Source organism: Cryptotermes secundus, unplaced genomic scaffold, assembly GCF_002891405.2.
Source record: "Cryptotermes secundus unplaced genomic scaffold, Csec_1.0 scaffold1171, whole genome shotgun sequence".
NCBI classification, from domain to species: domain Eukaryota; kingdom Metazoa; phylum Arthropoda; class Insecta; order Blattodea; family Kalotermitidae; genus Cryptotermes; species Cryptotermes secundus.
The window spans coordinates 108,039-122,298 of NW_019743669.1; the positions used below are offsets into that span (position 1 = coordinate 108,039).

General features: G+C 40.5%; 1 protein-coding gene across 6 annotated transcripts in view; it reads left to right on the forward strand.

Moving 5' to 3' along the window:
• LOC111874242 (cleavage and polyadenylation specificity factor subunit 1) overlaps positions 1 to 14,260 on the forward strand; it is a 150,656-nt gene that overhangs the window by 28,299 nt on the left and 108,097 nt on the right. For all 6 annotated transcript variants that reach the window (XM_023869575.2, XM_023869574.2, XM_023869573.2 and 3 more), the window contains 2 exons: positions 851 to 1,024; positions 13,201 to 13,332. In XM_023869575.2, coding sequence (XP_023725343.1) covers positions 851 to 1,024; positions 13,201 to 13,332 — 306 coding nt within the window. The remainder of the gene's footprint in view (positions 1 to 850; positions 1,025 to 13,200; positions 13,333 to 14,260) is intronic.

The following is a 14,260-nucleotide window of genomic DNA, read 5'->3' on the forward strand; positions in this document are numbered from 1 at the left end:
GTAACAATTTTTACAGATTCTAAAATCTGTAAATTACAATAGCTGATTCTGTATTCTTTCTAGATAAAAGCAGCATTTATTTCGTTCGTTTATCACAAAAATTGCAGAAATCACAGCATTTTCAGTAACATGATTACAATTTTTATTACTCTACAATGACAGCATTTAAATTAACTCCGGTCCGCGGCCATTACCGGAATTTAAATGGCCCAGTCCCTTAATGGTTAAGGGAGGAACATAGACTGAATGTGTTTGAGAACTGGGTGCTGAGGAGAATATTTGGACTGAAGAGAGAAACAAAGTGACAGGAGGTTGGAGAAAGCTGCATAACGAGGAGCTTCGGAACTTGTACTGTTTGTCAAGTATGACTAGAATGATCAAGTGAAGGAGGATGATATGGGCAGGGCATATATTACGAATGGGGAAGCAGAGGAATGCATGTAAGATATTGTTGGGAAATTCAGAAAGAAAGAGAGCACTAGGGTGACCAAGATAGGTGGATGGATAGTATTAAAGTGGATCTTAGAAGGGAGGATGAGGTGGTATGGATTGGATTGATGTGGCTGAGGATAAGGACCAGTGGAGGGCTGTTATAAACATGATACTGAACCGTCAGGTTTCTTAAAATGCTGGGAAGTTCTTGATTAGCTGCACAACTGGCAGCTTCTCAAGAAGGGCTCAGCTCCATAAAGTCAATTATATGTAGTTACTGCAATTGTCAGATAAGAGGTGAAATCCAATCATAATAATCTGAGAGAATCTTGCTTCACAAATGCCTGGGACTGAACCAGATTTACCACAGCTTGGCTTTGTGAAATGTTGGGAATCCTAATGGGCCACTGTGTTGCAGGTGTGTGACAGTCTGCTGAACATAGGACCTTGTGGCAACATATCGATGGGGGAACCTGCATTCTTGTCTGAAGAATTCTCCAACATGCAGGATCCAGATATAGAACTATTTACTACATCTGGCTATGGGAAGAATGGGGCATTGTGCGTTTTACAGCGTTCAGTGAGGCCACAGGTATGAACATATGTACCTGAATTATGTAAGTACTGTTCATGGTGACATTATCCTGTCTAGTTACAGTTTGAATTTACATGGAAACTCATGATGTGCTTTGTCCTGCTATAGAATATGTCCTCCGAAAACTTCAAGCAAACCTGTCTAAATTCAATAGTTGTACGTAGGTCGTACCTAAAGTCATGAGCAACTTCTTTTGCATGCAACCCAGGAACAGCAGATGAAAGAGAGTACGGTGGTAGGTGGAACCAGCTGTTGTGTTAACCTTGAGTGTCTTGTGTTGTCAGTAGCTTGCATCACGTGACCAGTATCACTCCTAACAAAATGGCCGACAGCGATATGTCATTTTGCCAGTGTGCTGTCATCGAATTTCTTGTGAAAGAGGAAATCCCTGATGCAGAAATTCACCAGAGACTTCAGCATGCTTATGGAAGTGTGTGCATGGGTGCGAGCAGTGTTCGAAGATGGGTGAAACATTTTAAGGATGGGAACACCAGCATCGAAGATGAGCCTCCGAGCAGTCGTCCTTGAACGGCCTCAACTGAACGCAACAAGGAAAGAGTGGATGAGATCATTCAAGATGACAGGCATGTGACTGTGGACACAGTAGCTCGAAAACTTGGAATAGGGCACAGTGCAGTACAGGAGATGATTGAAAGCTTGGGCTATAGGAAAGTTTGTGCTCGTTGGGTCCCACGGTTATTGACTGAAGACCACAAAGGTCAGAAAAAAGCCATCACCTCAGAACTGCTGCAGAGATATCGACACGAAGGCAATGTTCATTGCATGCCTTGTCCTCACATTAAAATAACTAAAATATATATCTATCATATACATTGGCAAATGTCAAACGTTAAAAATATTAAAATTGTTCAGGATTCCACCTCGCTACGTCGCACCTCACTACGCCAGTCACGCCCATTCTCCATTCTCTGTTGGAGCACTCCTTCACTATCGTGTGTGTGTTGTGTTTTTGTTGTGTCTTGCTCCTGTGACTGCGTGTGTTATACTCAACACACACAGTCACAGAAGCAAGACAACAAAAACACAACACACACAAGGACAAGGCATGCAGTGAACTAGTTTGGCGTGGATTGAGTAAGCACCTGAAGATGGCATTATTATGCCGAAACATGTAGTGCAAGTGAGAGACGGAGATAAATGAGTGTATGCACTGCAAGACGGTTTAAATAAATCATGGACTTAAATCAGTGCAACAGGACGCTAAAATATAACATTAACGAAGGCAATGATTTTTTGCTCTGTATAGTGCCAGGTGACAAAGCTGGTTTTACCATTTCAAGCCTGAAACAAAACAGCAGAGTATGGAATGGCACCATTTGCATTCTCCATCAAAAAAGAAGGCAAAGACAGTGCCATCAGCTGCGAAGGTGATGGGCACAGAAAGTCTTCTAGGATGCAGAGGGGTTTATTCTGGCCGAATTCCTGGAACCTGGGCAAACCATCAACGCTGCCTGTTAAGTCCAGACGCTGCACAAGCTCCATCATGCATTGTGTGATAAACGTCCAGGACGAAACATCATCATCCTGCATGACAATGCTCACCCTCATGCCCTCACCTCACATTGGAAGCAATTACAGAGATGCGTTGGGTGATCTGGCACCTTCCAACTACCATCTTTTCGGATTTGTGAAGGATCAGCTGCATGGACAACATTTTGAGACAAGGGAGGCAATTCAGAAAGCAGTGCATCAGTGTCTTCAGATGGCTGGAACGGAATTTTACAGAAGGGGAATTTTCACACTCCCAGAACGCTGGGAGAAATGTGTACAAAGAAGTGGCGATTATGTGGAAAAATAAAGAAAGGTCTGTAGGTTGAGGTGGTGTGTTTGGTTTGTCAATAATAAAGCATGTTACTTTACAAAAAATTGTTGCTCATGACTTTCAGTACGATCCCCGTGTATGTCAAAGACATTAAATTGTTGTGTCATTATATTGTCACGTGTTGGGTATATACCGCGACAAATAACTTCACGCCGTCTTGGATCTATCGAGTTTATTGAACACTCGCTCTCACAATCACACAATTTGCAATCTCACAACTACTGCCATCGGCAGTATCACAAATCTTCTCCTGTAGTCACTACCATGCACTCAATACAACCTGACTCGGCAACTGCAACAATTCAACTGACTGGTTACTCTCTCTCTAGTAACTGGCTTAATACTCACTACTCCTGAATAGTGTTCGCTGCTCCTTATTTAGGCTTGGCACGGACAACATAGAGAACACCTTTCTGCTCGGCAACAGATATCAGGTATTGCTGTAAGGTGTTTCTACCCTACGCATTGCCTATCAATAGTCGCTGCATGGAGTCGCCTGTTGCGTGACGTCACAGCCTCGCGGGAGGGTTGTTTACCGAGCATTGCGTAATGTTAAGAGTGTGGTTACATGACGTCACTCGTGGAAACGCAGAGTTCACGTGACCCCTACTTCCTGTTGCATCATCCATGTCACAATATTAATAATGTAAGGAATAAAGTACAAGTTATGCTTGAGGTTGTGCCTGGGCTGGTTCAGTACTCTTTATATTATAAATGTCCCCACAAGAAGAAATCAGACAGAGCAATGTCAGTAGAATGAGGTGGCCCTGAACCACAGCTTATAATTCTTTCATAAGATCTGAGGTTCTGGCAGTGGGTCATGAAGAGTTGTATCTTCTGGGATATAGTGCCATGTAGTCCATTGAAAGCCAGTCGAAGTTTGGAGGAACAAGCAGAGCTCTGCTTGCTACCTGCTTGGCTTATTTTTCAACCCTAAAGATGGAACAGACTGTACAGTGTTATATGCCAGAAGATTTTATAATTCTTTCACCACAACATTCTATTTAGTGTTTTTGTGGAATGCTCAGTGATACATACAGTTGCGGACGTGACGTTACATACTTCCTGTAATTAATGTTTATCATCTGTGTTGCATAACTGTGTCAGTGCATGTCTAATGTCATACTTTTTGCAGTATAAATCCAATTTCCATCAGCTTCATACTAGCAGAAGGTTTAGATCCCCTGTTCCTAGTTGATTAAAGCTAATTGTTTCTGCTTATAACGCAGGTCAAATGATCCATCTCATCCTCAGGGTTTCCCAAACACCAACTTTTATATCATGAAGTGGAATTTTGTGTGGAAGGTGTGTCGGTTGCTTATTGTATTAATAAATCAGTGTAAGTACAATGCAACCTCAATATTATGAGAATTTATAAAATTAGTAAGTATCTGTTCTAATGGATCTACATAATATCCAAAAATACTGAAATGTATAAATAAAAGTCCATCCCCAAACTTCTGATTATGTATAATTAAATTATAGATGTGTGGTTTATTATTATACTGGCTCTTGCAGCTGACACAGCACTCTTCTCACGTAGATCAGTGGCCACAGTAGTTGGTATTTCGCAGCCCACTTTTCTGCTGCAGTTTAACTTACCTTGTTTTATAGGAGAGACTCAGAGTGATAACCCTCTGTTTCTATAGGAGAAACCCTAAGTGACAACCCTCTGTTTCTAAGTATGCCTCATGTCATGAGACACACATGAGAGCTGTTGCACAGGAATAGCCAAAATTTCATGCTTCACATTTTCTTGCAGTTATTCCAAAGAGTGGAGATCATTTACGTGGTGTGTTCAAAAAGTATCAAACCTTTGGTCGGCAGAAATACATTTATTGATTTGGAGGTACAAAACCCTAATCCCCTTCAAAGTAGTCTCCTTGGTAACGCACACACTTCTCCCAGCGCTTCCGCCATTGTTGTAAATACTTCTGGAACGCGTCTTTTGGAATGGTGATCAGCCGGGCCATCGCATTCCACATGATGTCTTCTATTGACTCAAATCGGGTTCCTTTCAGTGGCATTTTCAGCTTGGGAAATAGCAGAAAAGTCACACGGAGCCATGTCAGGGGAGTAGGGAGCCTGACGAACCACAGGGATGTTGTGTTTGGCGACAAAAGTCTGAATCAGATGCGCAGAATGGGCAGGTGCGTTATCATGATGGAGCTGCCAAGTTTTTGCTGCCCACAGATCCGGTCATTTGCACCTCACAGCATCATGAAGGCGACGAAGGACCTCCTGGTAGTATTCCTTTGTGATGGTTTGGGCTTGTGGTGTGTACTCATGATGCACAACCCCACGAGAGTCGAGGAAAACGGCCGACATAACCTCGACATTGCTGTGGACCTGCCATACCTATAAACCCACAACTCATCGCCTGTGATCACGGTGTTCAGAAAGTTGGGGTTACTGTTTGCATTGTCCAGCATGTCCTGTGCAATTTCCAGACGGCGTTGCTTCTGCTCCATTGTTAGAAGTTTCAGTATGAATTTTTTGCAGACACTCCCCTCATGCCCAAATCCTCGGTCAAAATTGAATGTACCGATCCAATGCTTACCTCTATCTCATTCACAAGTTCTTGGACTGTGATATGACGGTCCTCTATGACCAAAGTCCACACTTGCTCAATAACATTCTCATTTCGGCTTGTTGAGGGTCTACCTGAACATGGTTCACTGTCCACTGATGTGCGGCCATCTTTGAAGTGGTTGTACCACTCCTTTATCTGTGAGTTGCTCATGGCATCGTCCCTGAAAGCCTGTTGAATCTTGCGAATGGTTTCCACTTGGGTATTGCCAAGCTTGTGGCAAAATTTGATGCAATATCGCTGCTCATGTTGTTCTGTCATTTTACACCTTACTGGAATCTGACGAGTGCTCACCACATGTCCTCACTCATAGGCCGACTGCCAGCAACTGACGCTTGCTGCAGGCGGGAAAAAATTCACGACTGTGCATGAATGTCCCCTCCACATCTCCACCGAAGGGAGCCTCCCCCACTCCGTTGGTTTACGCGGGAAAAAAGAAGGTTCGATACTTTTTGAACACACCACGTATATGCACAGAGCCCACAGTCCTGTTCTAAGTCTTATTCGCCAAAGCCTTTTTCTAATGCATCCTTAGAATGGTTTGTAGTGTGTGCTGTTGTATTATCTTGCATAAAATGCAAGCTGTAGCTACTTGAATGTATGAAGTACACGATGTTTTGCCATTGTTGGAATATACACACCTTTTTAATATCACACACATAAGAGATGGTCGTGAACCAGTCATTATAACTGTAAAGAATATGTCATAGTAGTGGTTTATGAAATGTACATAAACCCATGACTGTTTAATTTACTAACCTAATCAAATGAACACATGTAATTTGCCACACTTACAGTGAAGTAACCCTCTTTATAACATACCTGGATAGATCTGTACCCTCAGTAGTTTCTCACATCTCTGGCATGCTAGTAACACAAAACTCATCTCAGCATGTTCATTATAAACTCAAACCAAGATCATGAAAGAGATTTCATCATTATTTATTTATGAAGGAAAGGAACAGTTTTATTTTGCTTGGGTTTAGTATCCAGTATATAATGTTTTGAAGAGCATTAATAATTGAGGAAATTTAAGAATTTATTCTGTATATTCAAACGTTTTATGCTTGGTCCAGAGGCTGTAACACACTACCAACGTTTGCTGACAAGAATGTTCATTTGTATTTCAGAGCGCTAATGTAAAATATATAGGCCAGTGGTCACTGAATAAAGTAACATTTCTATTATGTGTCTGTTTTTGTATCTTACGTCTTCAGTCACTGAATGAACAGCTTGGATGTCGTCTGTGCTTTTCTATTTGTTTCATGTCGACTCATGGGATTGTATTTCCCTTGAAGCAGTGAGGCCACTATGACTTCCCAATTATGAATGGTTTCATTTTATCGAAACAGCTTATGCCTTTGTGAGAGTATGGCTCACCAAGTTTCACTTACTGAGAAATGTACATATAGTGAAATCCTATGAAATTCATCCTCAGCCCCATAATTTGTTTCACCATGTATCATGCCACCTGACATATTTTTGGAGACTACTACATCTTCTCCTTGTTGTCACATGGGTTTCCCCTTCCTCTGGGCTTCCACTGACCTCAGACAAAGATGTTGTAAAATTCAACTGTGCATGCATATGTTTTAAGATTTTGTCCCTCATCATGCTTGGTTTGAGTTCTGGTGACGCTTGTCATGACCTCTTGTTACAAATCATTTCATGCTATCATATCCACAATGTCATGACTTCAAATGTCAATGAAAACTTGACCTAACCTTTTTCCTTTTTTGTTGAATACTAATTTGAGCCATGCGTTCTACTTATGGCTCCATTCAGCGGCTTCTCTTCCTAACCCACACACCCCTTTTCTTATCCTTGGAAGTTCTACATTTTCTAGAAAGTTGTTCCATATCATGCCTACCATGTTATCCCCCCCCCAGCTCTTTCTAGCATGTGGAGAGTAGGAAGGATATCAGGAGGAGACCACTCGGTTTCTAGCAGCCACAGAAGGAGGTAACAAAATTCTCTTTGGACTTGGTGGGTCAAAATTTGGTTCTTCTTCTGGCTGGCAAAGGGTAGTGTCTCCCTTGGTTTTGGGACGCTTGGTAGCTAATTTGAGCATGTTTCTGAGGCATTTTATCTTATCTTGCCTGACTTTTTTTTATATTGCCCCAACATTAAAATTGAGCTGTATTTGACATGTTAACAAGTGTGCTCATGTCTCTCGTGAGGATTTGTCCCAAGAGGGAGTATCTCACCATCAATGTGGTAAGTGAGAGAAATTTTGTTTGGAGCTTGTTTTTTTTTTTAATTCAAGTTCATCTTGTGTTTTTTTCCTTTTGGGCATTGATCTCAAAAGATCTCTCCCCCTCCTAAATACGTGACGTCGCTCTTTGGGCGTCATGGGTGGTGTCTGTATTTCTATTGTATTTTATTTTATTGTATTGTAACATGGATGGTGCGACAGGAAGTAAGGGTCACATGAACTCTGTGTTTCCGCAAGTGACGTCACATACCCCATTCCTTCCACCATTACACAACGCTAGGTAAACACACCCCCCGTGGTGATATAACAGCATAGGAGCCACTGCCGCTGCTATGGTACCAGGCCAGTCAACACATGATGACATAGCAGGGGATACTGCTGTTACCATGGAGCAACAAGGTACAGTGTAAGAGGCCAGCTGAGCAGTGTGTGAGCAAACGCGGATTGTGAAGCCTTCGAAGAGATGAGGTGAAGTCCAGCAGCCACGAGTTGTTGTTGAGTTGTGTTGAATGAATGGAAGTGACTACAGCAGGAGAAGTAATTGTGATACTGCAGATGGCAGTACTTGTGAAATTGTAAATTTTGTAAGCGTAAGAGTGAGTGTACAATAAATTCGCTAAGATCCAAAACGGCATGAAGTTATTTGTCGCATCACATACCCAACATGTGACAGTATTTCATTGTATTGCTTTATTTTGTTATATTAAACATATGTTAATCTTGTTATCTGGAGATTTTTCCTAGCTATTGTCACTCAAGGCATACAGCTTGGACACCCCACCCTATCTCGGGGATAAAGGCATTGAGAAACAACTTAAAGGAACCAGAGACAAAAGCAGCATCTTCCCCTAGCTAGTTAGGTTAAGAGGGGAAGGGCTGCTCAAATCGGTGAAATTCATTTCCGAACATCAGTTTCTAACTGTGTAATGGACATAATGGAACAGACCTGTGCTACCAATGTAACGTCATGAGTGCTGGAATTATAATGTTATGGATCCTGTCCATGTATGTTGTAGAATTATTTGCATTATGAGTGTGTGGTACCTTACTTAAATGTAATTTTGTTAGATTAGAAAATTAAACACTTACAGATTCATATATGGTTTATGTGTCACTACTGTAACATACGCAGTGTGTCCAGGTTGTTAGGACTGTGTTCATTAAAAATACAAGCCGTGAATTATTTTCAAAATGTCACTCTTTTCGTTCAAAATAGTCTCTTTCTGAATCAATACATAGCTGGAATCGATGAAAAGTTTTCGAAAACAGTCACTGTACTCCTTCTGTGGCATCGATTTATAACTGTGGTACATTCCCTTTGGATGTCCTGGATTGTGTCATAACGGTCTTCCTTCATCGCCAACTTAACTTTTGGGAACAACCGAGCCAAATCTGGTGATGATCAAGGACTGTGATCCCTTTTCTGGCCAAAACCTCGCGCACGATCTTCAATTTGTGGGGTGGGGCATTGTGGCGGAGCGACCAGGAACCTTGCTCTCGAAATCCAGGTCGAATTCGAAGAATTTTCGCCCACAAACCATTGAGGACTCCAAGATAATCAGAATTCACTGTTTGACCTTCTGGCAGAAATTCCTTATGAATGATTCCTTTGGGTAGAAGAAAATGGTTAACAGTGTTTTTACTCGCCTCTTTTGCATGCGTACTTTCTTTGATTTTGGCTCCTTTGGGCTCAATCACCCTGCACTCTGCCGCTTTGTAAGAGGCTCATATTGAAAACACCATGTCTCGTCACCAGTAACAATCGATTTTGTAAATTTTGTATCACTTCGGGCTGACCATAACATGTCTTTGCAATGTTCCACTCTGGCATGTTTTTCATCGCCTGACAGACCGTACACATACCTTCCGTTTGCCAAATTCCTCAGTCAAAATTTGATGCACAGTACTTTTTGGTATTCCCAAAAGCTCCTCGATGAGCCTTGCAGAAACACATGTCTGATGCAAGGATTTTGGTCACTTTTTTCACATTTTCTTCAGTGCGACTTGTTCTCAGCTTTGATGCACGTGGAGCGTCTTCAGTGTCCTCCCTGCCATCTCAAAATACAGCATACCATCGAAAAATGTTCAAGCGACTCAAACAAACACTACTGTACACACTTTTCATCATATTGTACGCTTCACCGGCTATTTTGCCTAACTTCAAACAAAATTTGATGTTGGCTCTCTGTTCAAACACCATTTTCCGCCGAGCGTCAGAACAGTACTGTTGCATTCAAGGTGATGATGCAGCAATGCTTGCGCTTTGAAATTATAGACAGCCACAGCTGTAACTTCAAGAATCTTAACGCCACAACTCGCCAACAGATGGCATTGCAGGGCAAAATTTAAAAAATGAGTCCTAACGGATTTTGGACACACCCTGTATATGTTTTACAGATGAGCAGTTATGTATAATGGCTGTTTCACAACTATGTATTACATGCATAGTATAAAAAATTTCATATACACTCAACTCTCGATTATCCAGGATAATGGTGGGGATGGAAATCATGATTAATCGAAAACCTGGTTAAGACAAATTTTATTGAAAGTAGTACTGTAATACTGTACCTTCATAATACTATAGGCCTACCTGTATTTAAATTTATTCAACCTCATTTTTATGTCATCTCATGGCCTATTTAATACTTTTTTTACATTACACTGAAGTATGAATTAGTTATTTCAATCACAGTGTTCAGCAACATCCAACACTTTTTACAAATATTCACACTTAACACTTAAAACAGTTTAATATTGTCATTTGCTTTTTCGCGCCTTTTTACGGATATCCGTACAAAGCCTACGTAATATTAGCTTGTCACTTAATAAACTGTTCTCTTCACTCTCAAGATAGTCTAGTAAGGATTCCAAATGATTAAGAGCAGCACCATGTGATATTTTCTTACTAGCAGCACTGTCCACCTCTTCCTCATTCTCACTTTCTTCCCGCTCTTCTGGCTGCACCCCCACTGAACTTACGATTTTGTCACTGCTTAACATTTGGAAGCCCGGCTCACACGAGTCACAGTCAAACCACTCTTATATTTTCCTCGTTGACTTCTTCACCACCATGAACTGGGTTAGCCAATTTTGTCAATTCTATGGCTATCTCATTTTCACTGAATCCAGTGAATCCCTGGATTTCGTCATCTTCATTAGTGATGAAAGGCATCAGTTTCTTCCATGAATTTTTCAATACAGATGGCTTTACTGTATCCTACGCTGTTGAAATCTCATATATGGCATCTAACATTGAAAAAGACTTCCAGAAACACATCAGATCATTGCCTTCATCGATATACTTTTGTAGCAAATTTGATCTATAGATTATCTTCATACTTGAGATAACTCCTTGATCCATTGGTTGGATAAGTGCGGTAACATTAGGAGAAAAATATTTCCATCATCTGACCCCAGGAGACTTTCGTTAGGACGTGAGGGCGGAATGTCAATGAGGAGCACAAGCTTTCTCAGGTAGGCCTTGGGATTTTAGATGGTCACAAACTTGAGGCACAAATTTAAAATAAAACCATTCTTTAAATATCGCTCTATTCATCCAAGCTATTTTCTGATTAAAATAATGGATAGACAGACTTGAAACTACTGTTCCTTTAAAAGAGTGTGGTCTTTTCACTTTGTCAATAACTACTGGTGTTAGTTTGTGTGTTCCTGATGCATTAGAACAGCACAAGGCTGTCAATCAATCCTTACTGGATTTGTGACCTGGAGCCTGTCTTTTATTTTGAAATGCCAAAGTTCTGGTTGGCAAGCATTTCCAATAAAGACCCGATTCATTGGCATTATAGATTTGTTCTGGTAGCAGATTTTCACCTTTCACAAAACTATCAAAATTGATGCAAAATTGAACTGATGATGACAAGTCCCCTGACAGTTTCTCACCTTGAATACTAATTTCTCGTATTCCATGACGCTGCTTGAAACGTGTTAGCCAACCAGAAGAAGCGTCAGAACTTCCTTATAGTTCAAGTGCTTCAGAAAAATTTTGCTTGTTTAGCACAAACTGCTCCTGTTATTCTTGTTCCGTGTGCTCTTAGTTGATTAATCCAGATCAGCATTGCTTTGTCGAGATCATCATACACGTATGTTGATTTTTTCATGGTTTTTCTCTTCATTCCGCTTGAATTAGAAGGCGAAGTGAAGGAAATTAATTAATTCTTTTGTTTTTTCAAATCACGAACAGTTTATTCACCAGTACAGTATTGCATTGCTAATTGTTTAACTACACCTCTTTTTCCCAACTGATAATTTCAAGTTTCTGTTAAATACTTAACACAACACGCTTCCTTTTACACCCTGACATTTTGCTAATGCACTTGAAGATCGATACAAAGAGACTAACTGGGGTGGTGTAACTGTCCTTGAAACTTTCTACAAATCCTTGCATTCTTTCACCCCTACCCTAGAACATTGTGTTAGCATAACAGGACCAAAAAATGCAGAACTCGGTTCACACTAGTGCGAAAATGGTGTTACAACTCGCCACGTGAAACAAAAGTGAATGAATATTAAACAACATATAAGCCTCAAAAAAGCCCCGGTAGCCCTGGTTAAGCCGCAAACCGGTTTATCTGCCCCCGGATAATCGAGAGTTGAGTGTATTTGAACTGTGACATTAAGAACCCATAAATAGTGCACATATGTTAAGTATTATTGAGATATAAACTGCATCAGGGGTTGTTCTCTGTTACTCCAGTTCAACATGAGCTGATATGTTTATTTCCGAAACCATGTCTTATGTCACAGAGATATTGGGTTTTCAGACTTCATCCATTGTCCTGCTTTTAAGATAACTAAGAAAAACACTACGTTTTGGAAACTGGATCTGTTTTCGTCCTCAGGTGAAGGAAAACACCTATTCTGTTGGGTTGACTGAGGGACCCAACAGAATAGGTTTTTTCCCTCACCTGAGGACAAAAACAGATCCAATTTCCAAAACATCGTGTTTTTCTTAGTTATCTTAAAACCAGGACAATGGATAAAGTCCAAAAACCCAATATCTCTGTGTGTTATACACCATCATCAGAATCCTGTAGTAACTTCCATGTCTTATGTACGTAACATCAAAAAGTCTCGTGTATTACACCCACAGAATTTGGAACCCATAATGCAATGCACATACATAAAATATTGATGAGATTTAAACTTCATTCTGTCTTGGTCTGGTACTCTAGTATGATATGAGTTGACTCATTTATCCTCACATATGTGCACATGCAGCAACCATGTGCAGCCGTTAGAATGAGAATTTTTGCAAATTTTACAAGCACTCATAATGTTGAGGTTGCACTGTGTAATGGAAGCACCACTATATCCATCTTGACTCCATATTTCATGTAAATCATAGTTCAATTTATGTGATTCCTTGCTGATCATATCGCTGTTAAATTTCTTCCATGTAAGATTTCCCTCTGTTTAGTGCTGTAATTCATTGTTTCTAAGGAAAAATGAAACAGAAGTTATTTATTCATGTCATAAGCTGACTGGGGAGTCTTATGCTGCAGGTGGTAACAACTTTTGAGCTCCCAGGCTGTGTTGACATGTGGACTGTGATTGGAACAAAGGATGCAATTGAAGATCCAGAACAAGATTATACACATGCTTTCATGATTCTCAGTCAGCAGGACTCCACCATGGTACGTGGTTATGCTTCTCACATTGGAATTCCCAGGCTGCTTTTAAACTGTTTTTGATTGTTGGACACTGTGGAAGTACTTTTCTGAATTGTTTTATGTTCACTAGTTATCCAGCCCATGACAGAATGCTTAAATTATGCTTTGCACAGCAAAGGCACAGTGTTTACACTTCACATGATTGAGATTACCTCTTTCTAAGGGGCCCAACTGAGTAGGTGTCTTCCTTTCTCACCTGATGACAGAAACAGATCCAGTTTCCGAAATGTTGTGTCCTCTATTACCTAGAATTCTGGACAATGGAAAAAGTCCAAAAGCCCTTTGTACTGCCTTCAGCAAAGAGGGGCTAGGAAGCTAGGGGATTCTCCTCATTCACTGCCTCTTCGGCTTGGAGTTCGCCATGCACCTTGGGGCGTTTGAACCTTGTGGAGGACCATGGGGATAGGGAGGCGTCCATAGGATGGGGTTCACTGATGTGACACCACTTTCAGACTCCTTTCTATTCTTCCCACTGTCGTTATACGGACCTTGTATACATTGAATTGAATTGAATTTATTTACATTCTATAAATCCTAAGCAGGTTAGTACCTTTGGATACAGAACAAGTCAAAATGTTACATACATAAGTACAGGCAATTTTAGCTTAAAAATTAATATAACTTAATTTTACATCATTCTCTATTTACATTGAAGTATTCATCTAAAGAGTAGAAGGAATGAGCATGTAGATAATTCTTTAACTCTGATTTAAACTTTTTAGTATCATTGCCCAAGTTTTTAATACTTTGTGGCAGATTGTTGAACACTTTTATGCCAGTAAAGTAGACTCCTTTTTGATATACTGATAAAGTTGATGAGGGTAGGTGGAAGTTGTATTTTTGTCTAGTATTCATGTTATAGACATCAGAATTTAATTTGAATTTATCTTTG